General features: G+C 41.0%; 1 protein-coding gene across 3 annotated transcripts in view; it reads right to left on the minus strand.

Moving 5' to 3' along the window:
* Window positions 1–14,831, minus strand: part of LOC134634101 (cadherin-20-like) — a 100,865-nt gene that overhangs the window by 11,806 nt on the left and 74,228 nt on the right. For all 3 annotated transcript variants that reach the window (XM_063483170.1, XM_063483171.1, XM_063483172.1), the window contains 5 exons: window positions 11,334–11,628; window positions 10,912–11,031; window positions 5,234–5,401; window positions 3,591–3,778; window positions 2,915–3,168 (listed from right to left, as the gene is read on the minus strand). In XM_063483170.1, the coding sequence (XP_063339240.1) occupies window positions 2,915–3,168; window positions 3,591–3,778; window positions 5,234–5,401; window positions 10,912–11,031; window positions 11,334–11,628 (1,025 nt within the window). The remainder of the gene's footprint in view (window positions 1–2,914; window positions 3,169–3,590; window positions 3,779–5,233; window positions 5,402–10,911; window positions 11,032–11,333; window positions 11,629–14,831) is intronic.

Raw genomic sequence — 14,831 nt, forward strand, 5'->3', positions numbered from 1 at the left:
TTTCTGTTATGAGGTTCATTTAAAAAAAACCAAAAATAAAACACATTCTCTAGGCCAAGAGAGTTTTTTTTAATGTGTTCTGAACAATAGTTCTCCAGGCTTTTCTTTGGACATTGGCTGCTTTTCACTTATTTTCAGTCCAGTCCTTGTTAGAATATTTTAAAACCATATAATCCTGACCTACGAGTCATTAAAGGATAAAAAGGCATCTAACTGAAGGGATGAACCAGTGTTGCATCTACAAATAACAGAGCACTTAGCAAAGAACCAATTTTAAATGGTCTCCTTAGCCACTTTTTTTTACTAGCAGCCTGTTGCAAAAACACATAAACATTTTTCCCCATTTCTTTAGTTGAATCTATGAAAGATGCCAAACCGTCAAATTGAATTTTTCTACCAACAAGATGATTCTTGAAGAGCTTTTAGCTGAAAACCTGATATATCTAAGCATGGCAGTGTCCTTAAAAGATTGTGAAAATGAAGGACAAAAGAAGAAATGGCTCATTGCCACATTCACCTATTCATACAGGCACTTTTTCCTGTCCTTAAGTGCTTTCTATCTAACAGTCATACACATTCACAGCCATCTGTAAAACACAGTGGTTTGGGCTCACTTTACAGACAGGAGAAATGCTCAAAATTGATCAAATTATGAACACAAAGAAGTACAGTGAGATTTTTATCCACCATGTAACACCATCTGGAATGTATCTCATTAGTAATGGCTAAATCTTTCAGCATGACAATGATTTCAAACACACTGCCAGTGCAGTAAAATCATACCTGGGTAGAAAAATACGCACTGGAACACAGTCAGTCGTAGATTGTCCTCCTCAGAGCTCGGACCTCCACATTACAGAAGAAGTGTGGGGTCATCTGAAGGTAGCTAACATCCAAAGATGAGCTTTTCCTTCAAGAAGGTTGGAGAATTGTTCCTAAAGACTACTTAAATAAATTATAAGGAATCTTTCCTAAGAGAGTTCAGGCTGTGTTGAAAAATAAAGGTGCTCCTACTAGAAATCGACTTTCAAGCTCATTAGAATCCTCAAAACTGTTTCTGTAAATATTTTTTGTGTTTTGTTTTGCATGTGTTGCAGGTATGCACGTGTATATCCATGTACATTTGCACATGTTTAAATAAATCACCTATTTCCTCATCTCACTAGCAAAATATGAAGAAATGGGGGATGACTTAAGGCTTGCAGTACTGTTATACAGTTGAGTTGCATGACGTGTTACCTGTCAGTGAAGGGGAAAACAATAGAAGTCAATATCTATGAGTGAAAGAGGACGAAAACCCTGACACAGCACTCGGGTTAAACTGCTGAGTGTCCGTGCAGACGGATGAAGTGAGCAGCAAACACACACAGGAGTCATCTACATCGTCTTCCTTTACTTTTCACCCTGATCGAGGTTGAAAAAAGGGAAAGCTGGGACGAGGTGCAGCTTGTGTGAAGCACTCAGTCACCCCTGCAGTCGCTCATTCCTTCAGATGATTAATAGCCTAATTAAAAGGCTTTATGTCTAATTAGTTTATGAAAGGTGCAGTCTGGACGAGCAACGCACCACGCAACATCTGTTCTACCTGAGCGCAAACCAGACTGAAATAAATGACATACGTCGTCAGCGTCTCTACTTCTGCATGGTCTTTGGTTGTTACACAGATTTGTCCTCTATCTCGTGTCAGCTGTCCTGCTCTGAACATACATGTGGATAAATGGGAGCTCAGTCATATCAGCCTGCAGCTGCAGCCAGCTGTGAGTTGTGTTGTGATGCTGCCCCCTGCTGGTAAACAGGTTACTTTACTCTTATTTTACTTTAAACGAATGAAAATGCAGATTTAACTAAATATAATGCTCCAGACAGACTGCAGTTATTACATTATTAAATTACTGAATTGACAACGCTGGTAAAATTGTGATGAAATCAATAAAAATTACCTACATATTTTAAATACATTTTGGTTTATAAGTTTTCAAGCTTATATAAGAGTTGCTTAAAAAATCTCCATATTTAAAGGTGAAGAGTGGGAATTTTGTTCAACCTCTGTTTTAAATTCACCTCTCAGTGCATAATTTTAATCTCTGAGAGAACCCAAACACATTCTGTGAGTCTTTCTTGGTTCCAGTTGACTGGTTTTAGTCAATGGTGGGATTGGTAATTTGTTTGCCGAACACAAATGAACTCATTGATGCATCTCAGAATTGGTTCAGTTTACTGCCTTCTCAAGCCAGTGGTCTCAGAAGCTGATCGTGGCTGGGCTGTTGGCATGCAGGATGTTGGCATGCATATCCATGAGAGCACCATACCTGATCTGATTGTTTTTGGTGGAATCTGAGCTACCGAGATGAAGCATTCCAACCTAAGCTTGTGCCATATACAGACTTCTCTAGCCACCATTTAGTCCCTGTGTCTCTGAACATGTTGGGTTGGTGCCTTCATCAGGCTCAACCAGTGACCTTTGCACCCACTGAAGGCTACACTTATCCAAGAATGGAGAAGAAATCCTCAGATACAGATTGTGCAGTCCATGTTCAGACAGTGACTGCTTGCATCACATCCAGATACACCACACCTTATATCAAGCATCTTGTATCTACATATATTATAGTGTTGGTGCATAAAATCTGAAGCCAGTAGAAACAACAAAGGGGACTTTCAGCAGAGTGTTTCTGCCACACGTCTGCACAGAAAATCTGCTAAATCAAACCATACGAAGCACATAACTGGAGCATTATCACAAAAAATAGAAACTTTGCCTTTGAGGTTATTTTTTGTCGTATCAAGGGTATTTATTGACCTATTTAAATGCTTGAAATGTAGACTAAAATCCTGCACAGTAAGCATGTTTGCAGAAAAACTGCAAAGCTACTGAAGCACACGAAATCTGGAGTGGCTTATTTGTCATCCTCACCTCACAGTGTTGTTGGCAGCATCCGGATCCCTCGCTGACACGGTCTTCACCATAGTCCCGATCTCTGCGTCCTCTGGCAGCTCGACGTAGTACGCCGGCGAGTCGAACAGCGGGGGCTCGTCCACGTCCTCTATGCTCACGTGCACGATGGTGACGTCCTTGAAGGGCCCGCGGTGGCGGAAGGACGGATCCACGTGGGTGTTGGCTCCCTCCACCTTTAGAGTGTAGCTTGGCTTGTTCTCAAAGTTCAGCGGCTGATGGGGTAACACACAAAAAGATTTTAAACTTTTAAAAATGAACTCTGGGGTTAAGAGGTTAATTGAGATTAAGAGGTTAAACTGCTGGTATTTCATGGTAAAATCAGCAAATGCTGGGGCTATCTGCTAGGAACTGTCCAGCTCAAAATGAAAAATAAGTATTATGTATTTATTTCAGTGCTGAATTGACCAAAGAGATGCTGCCAATAGAATGTGATCTTTCCCTCACTCAAGGTGAAATTAAATTGGCAGATTCCTGAAGGGACTTTTGAGTGTAGGACAAAGAAGCCTTTCAGCCTTTTGTAAATGATAAAAATTGGACTGTTTCTTTTTAAAAAAAGAAAAAGAAATTGGATTGTTAATATCTATATCATAATATCATCTTTATCTGCACCACAGATGTGGTCTTTAGTCCGTACCTTTTTCACTGTGATGACGCCAAAGAGGTTTGTAGGATCGGTGCTGATGTCAAAGGTGTCCCTTCCATCCCCATCGATGATGCTGTACTTCATCTCAGCATTGACCCCAATGTCCCTGTCCTTCGCCCAGATGCGTCCCACCACCGAACCCACAGGAGCCGACTCAGGAATGCTCATCTGGTACAGCCCTGAAGACACAGATTAACATGAGTGTAATCAAACTGGTTCACTTTTCAGTCCTCTAGAGGGAGCCAAACCTCTTCGGCTCCTCTTGTCTCCAAACCACATCTCAAGCCGGATGAAATAAATGGCTCCATAAATGCCTCACAATTGGGTTATCTACTGTCTCATGGGTTGGCTTGAATTTCATCTACCGTTTAACCTCAAAGAAGAGGTGACAGCTGCCCAATTTGTGGAGCTCCCCGCAGCCTTAAAGCGAAACGCTTGCACATTGTGTTTGACAGAGGGGATTCCCTGAAGCTCTTCACAACCGATCAAAGTTCCATCGGAGTGATGGCGTTAATTGGTTTGGGGACTGGTGATGGAGGAGGAAGTGGGTGCTGGGTGTTTCCTTTGTCTAAGAGCAAAGCCACCGGTCGGCCAAGCCGAGATGACCGCAGACAGCTAGACAAACCCCTGACCTAATGAGAGAAGTAGAAATTGGTATATTGAAAGAGACAGCATGGGGCGTCTGGTGGCTGGGAAGAAGGAGAAGAGGGAGGGAGGAAGGAGGCCAGAGGGTAAATGACTGGGGATTGGTGGCCAGAAGTGGGCAGAGGGGCTAATGGCTTGGGTTCTCCAGAGAAATGAAGTGGATAGATGTAGAGATGAGTAGTTTTGCACAATTCTTATTGGGGGCAGTTTTAAAAATACACAAAGCACACCACGAGTGAGGTGTCAACCCTGAAATTAAACAGTGATCTCAGGGCCATTTCAGGGCTCTGAGTTTGGGTTCCTGGCCTGTCTCAGCTGCAGCACGCTCAGACTGTACTACGATGAACAACACAGAGTTCAGTGTAAAGTCAGCACCATTTTAAGGCCAAGCTTCCAGAAAGCAAAAACACCAACTGGCTCAAAATCGAGACTTAATCCTACTTCTTACCAAAAATAATAAAAGAGTATTTTTTTCTGCGTAATACTATGCTGAACCATAAAAATATACAAAACTGCATGATAAGGTCTTCCTAAAGAACGACATCTGAGCTTTCTCCAGAGACTCCAAAACTTAACTTTGAAAAGAGGACTTCTTATGAAGATTTAAACAAGTGTTTATTGCAGTAGAAGTTAAATGGTTTGTTTTTTTTCCCTTTTAGTTCAGTCATTTGTCTAACAAAAATTAAGAGCTAATTTGTGGACTGCTGGTTGGACAAATCAGCTCACTGGAAGAATATCTTCTGACATTTAAAGTAATGCTTTGTTTCAGCCCTCATTACCTCAGGGAGTCATAGCTCAAAGCTGCACAGTTTGTATATACTCAGAGGCTTTTTCTTTTGCTTTTCAAAGTTTTCCTGCAGTATATCACATGCTGCTGTTTCATAGCTGCTGAGACATAGTACATGTTGCTCCTCCTCGAGAAAAGGCTGATATGGGTTCAGGTAGAAAATCAATAAAACTAAGAAAAACATCTGCAGAGGGTTGCTTACTTTGGTCAAACATGGGCGGGTTGTCGTTGATGTCGCTAAGCGTGATGTTGACAGTAGTGGTGCCGGCTAGCCCCCCCAGCTGCCCGCCCATGTCCTTGGCCTGGATGACCACAGTGTAGTTTTCTCTGGTCTCGCGGTCCATGTCTGCCAGGGACACACGGACCACGCCTAAAAACAGAGAGGCAAATTAAAGGTCAGTTGACACAGACTGAGGTGAAACAGCCAAAGGATGGTGTCCTGAAATGAACGTAAAACCTTGATGATCAACTTTTTTCCTCTTTCCTGTTCTACTTTTGACAAGCAGCACAGTCTTGTGGCTTTTTATTAAAAAAATAACAATGACACCTGTTTCTGGATACTAATTTTCATCTACCTGGTCTCATTTTATACTGATCTGTGTCCTGTGCACACAAAAATTCATTGTTCATGAGGGATTTTTCCAGCATCTCGTTGAATCTGTGCATGAAGAATTACGCAAGTCATGAGGCAAAAAGAGTTCAAACCCATCGCTAGCAAGGTGTACCAAATAAAGTCGACAGTAAATGTGCATTCTGGTACATCCAAAAGGTGATCTGCTGGTGCCTGGGGGGCTTGAGAGGAGTGGATCCACTCCAATGTCATCCTAATCCACATGCATGCATAAATCATCCTCGCACCACCCACCACAACTAATTAGTTTCTCTAATTTAGAGTCCCCCACCCGAACACACATTACTGTTATTTCTCATTTGGATATCCAATATGTTAGTATGATATGATGTTATGGCAACTGTACACTATTTTTAAATTTTAAATTGTGCAAGCTAGCACAATGACAGTCTAGTTAGTTTATGCCTGATGAAAAATGAAAAACGTTTTTTTAGAAATCATAATTAATATTTTCCTCATTAATGATGCATCTCACAAACCATCCGCTGTTTTTCAGGATGTTAATTTTTATGCAGATTAACCACTGTGCCTGCGGACATATGTGCAATCTGTGCATCATTACAGTGGATGCCACTTAAGCCCAATAATCTCATTGTCATGTTAATGAAACCAGGTTCAAATTACTTTTTTGGCTTTGTGACATGGTGCATTATCATGCTGAGAGCAGTCATTAGGAGATTGTAAACCATGCGAATGACCAGGAACGTTTAAGGGGAGACATGGTATTCAGATAATAATGAATCAAAATCTACGGGCAAATGTCCCAGACCACAAAGAGTCAATCAACACCCAAGCTGAGAAATATGAAAGCCAATCATCTTGTTGCACTGAGACATGCACAGAGCAAAGGTTTGGGACAATTTTAATTGTGCAGCAGCAGACATATCTACTTGTTAATGTGGTAGAAATGTTGATAAGCATTCTTTTTGCTTTGCTATTGTAGCCATAGCATGACTTTAGATTGCATTTGTCCAGAGCTTTTGTGGGACAAGCAGATACACTGACCAAGTTAGCACAGATGTGCAAAAAGCTGCAGCTTTCAAAAACATCTTTATAGCCTGATATGAAAACATGTTTTTGGCCTCTATGGATAGTTTCTCTACAAAGGGCACATTATTTTAAATCATCCACCTGGATGAGTTAGGGGTCTGGCACAAGCAGATGAATGCACAGGTATTTGCCATAGACAGTACATAAGATGTAGCCAAATTAAAAATTGGTCATCCAAAGGTCCAGAAAGGACTGTTATCCTCGTGATGCTCACTCGTTCACTTGCTAATGGATTTTGATTTATTTATAGCGTGACTTCACCAACCAGTGAGACGCATCATGTTCCTGTTTATTCTGTCTTTGGTAGTTGGTAGACTTCACCTCTGCTAATGGGCGTCAATGAACTGGACCTCTGAACCGCGTAATTGAATTACCTGACAAATAATAGGGGCTGCTGCTAAAAACAGCCTGCCCAAGAAGCTTTTGTTTCAGTTTGGGTGAGAAAATCGAGTTAATTAGCACTAATTAGCAGATATAGGTGTTGCACTCATACAATTTGCCAATTTCTCATCCAAGAGGCTTCTTCGGTTTTAACAGCTAATGGGATTCCCAGCCAGTTAAACCCTAGTGGAGTTGTCACCTTGGAAGTAGACCTGAGGTTTGACTTACGCTGTTATCATGAGAGTTATTAGGGTCAGATGCATCTAGATGTGAGTGGGAGTTGAAACAGATGGGATCTCAAAATATATCTGTAGGCGACTGATCGATGATATCATTTTCAAGGACCTAATAAAAGAGTTGCCTTCAACTCAAGCACCTAAGACTACCATGACTTTGAAAAAAAAAATAACAACAATGTGGTGGTGGTCATGAAGATGTAATAATGTCCTTTTTAGATTCTATTTTGAGTCAAAAGAATCAAACTTTGTGGCTTCATATTTAGTGGACTTCAAAATAATTTTGCAGTACCTGACTTAACGTGACTTGCTTCTAGAACGACCTTGAAAAGGTCAACTGTGGTACTGAAAACATCATCTCTGACCTTAGATTTGAGCCTGCTATCTGCAGCTTTAGGACAAAAAGGAGACTAATCAGACCAAGATACATTTTTGTCCAGTTTTAGTGAGTCTGTGACCTCTGCTGCCTCAGTCAGACTCGATGTGGTCCTTTGCTGTTGTAGCCTGTCCACCTCTGACTCAAATGCTTTCTTTCTCAGCACGGACGTGAAGATTGGTTATCTATGCTACTGTCTGCCAGCTCCAACCCGTCTGCCATCTGACCTCTCACCTAACTGAACTCCAGAAGCAGCTGTGGTGGAAATCTCAGAATATCAGCAGTTGGAGAAATGATCTAAGACCACATTTCTCCTGATTCTGATGCTTTATGTTTAGATTAAATAAGCATCCGGACTTATATCTGCAGACTTTTATGTTTTGCTCTGCAAACACATGATTGCGTGATCAGATGAGCACATAATTACACAGATGCACAGGTGTTCCTAATGAAGTTTTCACTCAGTGTCCTAATCAAGAAGTGGAAATAATCACATTTACTTTAGTTCGAACTGAAAATGAGAGCAAAGTAAAGTAAGAAATTGTTGCTTCTAGAGGATTAAATAAGGTATTTTTTTGCATAGCTGCACAGTTAAAGTGCACATAACCAACCTCAACCCTGCAACTACACCTCACTATTGGCTTACAGCCTAATTTCTCCGAATCGCATTTGCGTGCTTTTTTAATTGCTTTTATTTTAAATCTGCAGCACAATTCATGCAAGGTAAAGGTTTTGTGCTACAGATTCAGAAAAGGAGTTCAAGTCGCGGGCAGCTCCAAGGCTGTCTGTGTTTAAGTTGTACATTGTGGCAGCATCAATAAAAGCTGTGCCTATAGTGGAGGCAGTAAGGCTGATTGATGGCTGCAGAGCCGACCTACAGCAGCAGCGGTAGCAGTAGTCTGACTGGCTGTTGATGGGCAGTGCACCCTCAGCGGTTTGGCAACAGATTCTGTGCTGACAAAGAAACGGGACAGCTGTGTTAAACACTGGCCAGAGATACTAATGGCTTTTTGGACATGGTAGTAAATCCTTTAACCACATCCTAGAAAGCTATAGGTTTAAAGAAATCTTCCTCTTTTACACGTTATGTTTACCTTATTTTTATATGCTGTTATTTTGTAAAACACGCTGGCCAACCAATAATCTTTATTCTTCTTCTTTCAAAAGATACCTGGCTGCAGTAATTTGATCTAATTCAGACCCAAGAGTATTAGAGAGGTCTCTCACTCTTGTGGGTTGATAATTTAGTTCATCCCAAAGCTGTTAGATGGTCAAAGTCAGAGCTTTGTCTGGACAAGTCCAGTTTTTTTCCACACCATGCTGTACGCTGGCTTCACGCACTGAAGCACTGTCATGTTGAAACAGGAAAATGATAAATACACAAAGGTGGAAGTGCACTACCAAAAATGTCTCCACTTTTTTAAACACCCTCTGTGTGTAAATATTCCTGTCTCCCTTTTTGGGATCGTCTGTTGTCATCCTGAGGTCCCTGGTTAGTCTCCATGTTGCTGTACTCTGTTTCTTATCTGCAGTTAGTATTCATGCATTATTCTTCCTGTCTTTTTGGGGGCAGCTGTGGCTGGTTGGATGGTTGGATACTTGGCTCCTCCCATCAATGGTCTGAAGCACCATTGAGTGAGAGGCTAAACCCACTAGTTACCCCAGTGCTTCATATGTGTAATGTTATGTCTAGATAAAAACACTGTATGAATGTATGTGTGACACTAGGAGTGTTAAAATGTTGTAGTTAATGCATACTTGAAAACATTTAATTAGTTAACTGGATGCAACATAATGGAATATTAGCTGGTAAAAGGCACTAACATCACTAAAAAAGACACAAAATCTAGTTCAGTGACTCAAATTAGAGAAAGTGATGACTAATAGAAAGCTAGCAACTACAGGCAGCTGTGGCTTCCAGCTGCAAGTCAAGGTCGCCACAGCAATAATAGAAAACTTAAAGCCTGAAAAAATCCAGGTGGTTAGGTTGCAGTTTTAAATCAAGGCAACAGCACAGTCATCCTAAATATACAGACAGGTTGTAGCAAGCTGTAAACATATTTATTTCTGCCATAAAGCCAGACATTTTAATGTGAGAGTCTCGGGGAAGTGACTCAGTTTTTGCCCGTGAACCAAAAACTGCTATTTTTTTTTATCTTTGCTGCAACCAAAGGGAGTATGCCACACATAAGTTTGGGGCCTTGACTTTTGTCAAATGTAGTAGCCTATATCATTTAGCTTTAAATACGGGGTGCAACACTCCTTTTTATTATCTACTGTATACTGATTATTATTTTAATTACTTCATTAAAGAAAACGTGGAGAGAACATGGAGCTAGGTCCAGAAGATGACTACCTTCCCATGGTGGTACTGACTGAAATGAAGAAGGTCAAGCTGTGTGCTCAAAAGCATTTGCAAGAAATACTTAGAAATACTTAATACAAAGCCATGTATGCTGTTTGTTTCTTGATCCAGTCTTTATGCTAAGCTAGGCTCACAGGATGTGGGTTAAAGCAGGTTTCTCAAAAACTTCAAATAGTCCTTTACTAGTAAAATGACTTAAAAATAAATAATTGTATATTTTCTGTCACCATTGATGGATTTATCATCTCAGAAGAAACTACTTGTTGATTTTGAAAGCATAAGCCAGTAACTGGGACTCAACTGCTGCTTGGAAACAGATAAAAAGAGAAAAGTGAGAAGAAACCAGCAAGTTGGTTAAAAGTACTGCAAAATACATAGTATTTAATTTTATATTTCTCCAAGCGTTTGCTCTCCACGCTATGAGGCGTCTGTCTTATTCTGTCCTCATTTTCAACAGAGAAGTCACACTTTGAGCTCTTTTTTGTCGGGTGCCAGGATTTAGAGACGTGGCAAGTTGCGTCGCGTTTCAGACAAGTGTTCGGTAGTCTCATAGCAACAACAGGAACCATGCTGAGCTTCCTACATTCAGAGTCGGTTTGGTATACACAGGGGTATAAAGTGTGGACTGCTAAAATCAGACGAAATCAGTGTGATATAGTGTTAAAAAAGAGGTGGTAGGTGCCTGTTAATAAATCTTAAGGAAGTTTGTGGACTTTATCAGGTCATCTGACATCATTCCGAGTAATTACAAATTCATATGGAGCTCATAAAATAGTTAGTAGCTGGTGAAGCTTGAAATTTCCAGCTTCTGCATGCAATGAGTGGTTTTGCAGCTTCGTACCAGTCTTGGCATCTACAGAGAAATAAGGCTGGCCCTCCAGGATGCTGTAGACCACACGTGCGCTGTTGCCATATGTGGGGTCGTCAGCATCTGTAGCGGTCAGCTGGATCACAGATGTTCCTGGAAGCAGAGGTTAGGGGGAGATGATGCAGTTATAAATAGGAAGCATCCTTTTAGGTGGAGATTTCTCCATCTGTAGACATGAACTAACTGTGCTTATTTACTTTAAAAGTATCTTTATGAATTGTGAATGAAGCAGATGGAAACGCGGCTGTAAGAACAAGCAACAGCGTCAACTCTGAAGGGCTTTTATGTACTTTGTTATTGTTCGCCATGGCTGCAAACATGGACAAACATGCACAGAGAACATTTTAGTTTCTGTCTCCTACCATGCGCCCGCCTTTCCTTTTCCTTCTGCTTACCTATTTTGGACATCTCAGGCACAGTCGCCTGGTATGGGCCATCTAGAAATCTCGGCTCGTTGTCGTTGATGTCCTGGATCTTGACAATGAACTCAGACTCGGGCTCTAGGGGCCTGTCCGTGAGGCGGTTGCGGGCCTGTGCACGGAGTATGTACTGGGCTTTCACCTCTCGGTCCAGCCTCTGGATTGCGTGGATGTCCCCCGTGCTGTCATCAATGGTGAAAGTGGTGCCTGCCCCTTCCCCCGTGAGGATGTACTTAATGGAGCCATCACCTTTGTCCATGTCTGAGTGGAGCTGTGAGGTTCAGAGTTGTTAGTTAAAAGTGAAATTCTCATGACCAGCATGAAAGACCAGTCATAAGTTGACAGTACAACAGACAATTGGTGCAGTCCAAAAGTATTAGGGCATTGATATGTTTTGGGAATGATAATTAGGTCGTATCTTCCAATTTTAGAAAAATGCAACAGCACAGCGATCCTAAGCATACAGAAATGACAAACAAACAGCTTTACTGGGACAAATGAAGCAACGTCCAAGTCAACCTCATGATCTCAGTCCAACTAAACATGTGTTATAGTTGCTGCAGAAAAAAAAACACACCCAGAAATGAGGATACACAAGAAAAGAGGCTGTAGTACATGCCTGGAACAACATCGCTCCCTATTTAGGAAATTAGTCAAGTTATCAAAGAACAGTAAAGTATGTGATGAAAATTTGCTATTTCACATTTTTGCAACCTGACTATTAGGAGTGTAAGAGTAGCCATGATTCAGTGTGCACAACAGAGTTACAGGGTAACTTTCTTAAAGTGACTTTTCCAGTTCCATATTTTTATTTTGGGCTTTTATTAGAAGGGCTCTGTCAGGGGCTTTGGATTCTCTGTCTGAAACAAGCCATTTAAGCCCCTCCCCCTGTAACCAGCTTTAGTCTTATTGACTGGCCCTAACAAAGAGACGGTTTGAATAGCAAGTAGGTTGGGTAGGTTTAACATCATACAGAGCAAAAAAAAAATCAATGCATACGCTGGCATTGTTGACAATGGTTAAGGTGATGCTTCATGGATATTGTCAAATTTGGGTAAGTAATTTGTTATCTAAAATCTGCTGCAGCCCACTCAAACCTTTGATTCAAGAGACCAAGATGAATTAAAGTATCTTTGCCTTTGTCAGGGATTCATTTTGATCTTCTGATGATTTGCTTGTTGAAGCTGATTCTTCATTAACAGCTTTCATTTGACCACCTGCTCCGTTTTACTCCCTCTTCTCTCGTCAGTAATGGATATAAGATACGCTCTGAATCAAAAGTAGGTCAACTAAAATCAGAAGAACATAATTCAGGTGATGTCGCTTTATCAGGTTTTTTTTTCATCTTTTTTCAGCCCCAGAGGTTACTCCATGGTTTCAGCCAGGGGTGTCAAACATAAAACCCGGGTGGGGCCAGAACGTCTTACTGGCAAAGACTCGTTGCCCGTCATACTGCATCAAAGTACTTTGGTTGTAGTTAAATTGCTTATTATTGTTCGTATTACATTAAATAACAGAAAATTTCCAGTTTTTATTGTTTGTTTGTTTTTTTACAGTAAAGTCACAGTAAAAGAAAAACAAAAAAGAAAACAAATGAACAAATAAATATATAAATTCAGCACTTTTTTGCAAATTAACATTGTCCTGTAATTTTTTTGTGCCGACAATGTTTTTTGAGTGTGAGCATGTAGAGCTGTGCTGGTGGGTTTGCACTGCACTACAATTTGTAGTTAAACTTCTTTTCACTGAATGTTTTCTGCATTATGTAGGATATGTACCAATAGAGTTACCAGTCTGGCCCACTTCAGATCAGTGGGTATGTGGCCGATGATTTTGGCACCTGGATCTAAGCTTTTCCTGTGGACTGGAGTGCAAAATTGAAATTTGATGTAATGTGATTAGCAATTAACTAATTTTGACCTCACCAGGGGCTCATTGTTAATGGTTTTTACTTTGTAGTCTAAATAATCTGGAAAAATATGAAATGTCCTTATCATAAATTAATGCATTAATGTCAAACTGATTTGAGTCCCCCAAAATTGTAAAATTCTTGACCTCCAGGGATGGTGTGTGCTTATGTGTTGTTCTTAATATTGTTGCTGGAAGTAGACATGTAATCACAGCTTACAGCCTGTTGCCCGAGACCCTGCAGTGCAATCAGAAGCCTTTTGTGGCCTCTAAGAGCAAATGCCATCCTGTTGATCCGCAATCAGACTTTACTTTGTACTTAAAGGGCCTCTGTGTATGATGAGTGCTTGCTGCCATCACACTAGCGGAGTGAAATTAAATGCCCCCAGTCTGTCTCATATATAATCAACAGGTGTGCAGCCAGGCCACAACACAGCACAAAATCTGTAAACAGTCCTTTCAAGACACACTTCCTTTGGCTGTTTTTCTCATCTGGGGCCGAGCTGAGGTGGTTGAACTGCTAAAAGTTTTGCTACTTGTTATGCCAGTGATAATGCACTAGTAGTTTTTACAATATCTTTCATTGCCGAGCAGCAGACAATACAGCTTTTCCTATCACTGCCGACAACATGCCCACCTGCACGCTCTCCTGCAAAGCCCAGCTCAGCCCAGAATAGATTTTCTAATCAGCACCCCATTGTGGGCTTCAGCCCTGTGTCTGGTAGTGATATATCACAGGCTCAGCTTTCCTCTGCTTATCCACCTTCTCCGGCTCCAATGCCTCCTTTCCTTCAAAGCCTTTGAAAGTAGCGAGTTTGACACTCGGGCTATCAATTACCTGCTCCTTCTCAGCTTTGGCCCAAACCCCCAAACCTCCAACATCCCAGCGGCTCTGAATACAAAGTTCCTCAGCAGAGGTAGAGAGAACTGAGGGGAAGCAAACTAAGGACGGAGGCTGCAATACATCTCTCTTCTGCTTTGTCCCGGACTTGAGTGGCCCTTTGGGTTGTAGCTCGGCCTGTCAGACTCACTTTATCCATTCAGTGTGCAAAAATTAGAGATGAGGTGAAACAAGAGATAAATGGAAGCAAAGAAAAGGTACGGGAATTTTTCACACCATATTGAAGTGGAAGTAATATTTTTCCCGCAGATCTCTCTGTCTGCATAAGCACATGGCTTTTAGGAATCTGACATTTTCCTCAGTATTCCCAAGTGGCGGTAGTGAAATTATTCCAGAAGACTAATTAAAGCAGGTTTGCATCACTCCCACAGGGTGATTTCTGAGGATGAGCAGTTAATACTGCAGTGCTTTAAAAGCTGATGAGGGATATTGAGGGAGTGGTAGTTCTGAAATCAGGGCTTTATACTTTTAGCTATTCAGGAATAACTAAAAGTATGAAAGTGTGGTTTTCTTTTTATTACAGGTAATAAAAAGAAACCCAAACAGGTTCATTTACATGCACAGAAGTATGTAAATTTAAATAGTTTGAGAAGGGTTTTAAGTGGGACCACTATTACTTTTCTGTGTATAACTACTAAAAAAAATCAGGCAAAGTCAGGCATTAT

The sequence above is a fragment of the Pelmatolapia mariae genome, linkage group LG9 (genome assembly GCF_036321145.2).
Source record: "Pelmatolapia mariae isolate MD_Pm_ZW linkage group LG9, Pm_UMD_F_2, whole genome shotgun sequence".
Classification (NCBI taxonomy): domain Eukaryota; kingdom Metazoa; phylum Chordata; class Actinopteri; order Cichliformes; family Cichlidae; genus Pelmatolapia; species Pelmatolapia mariae.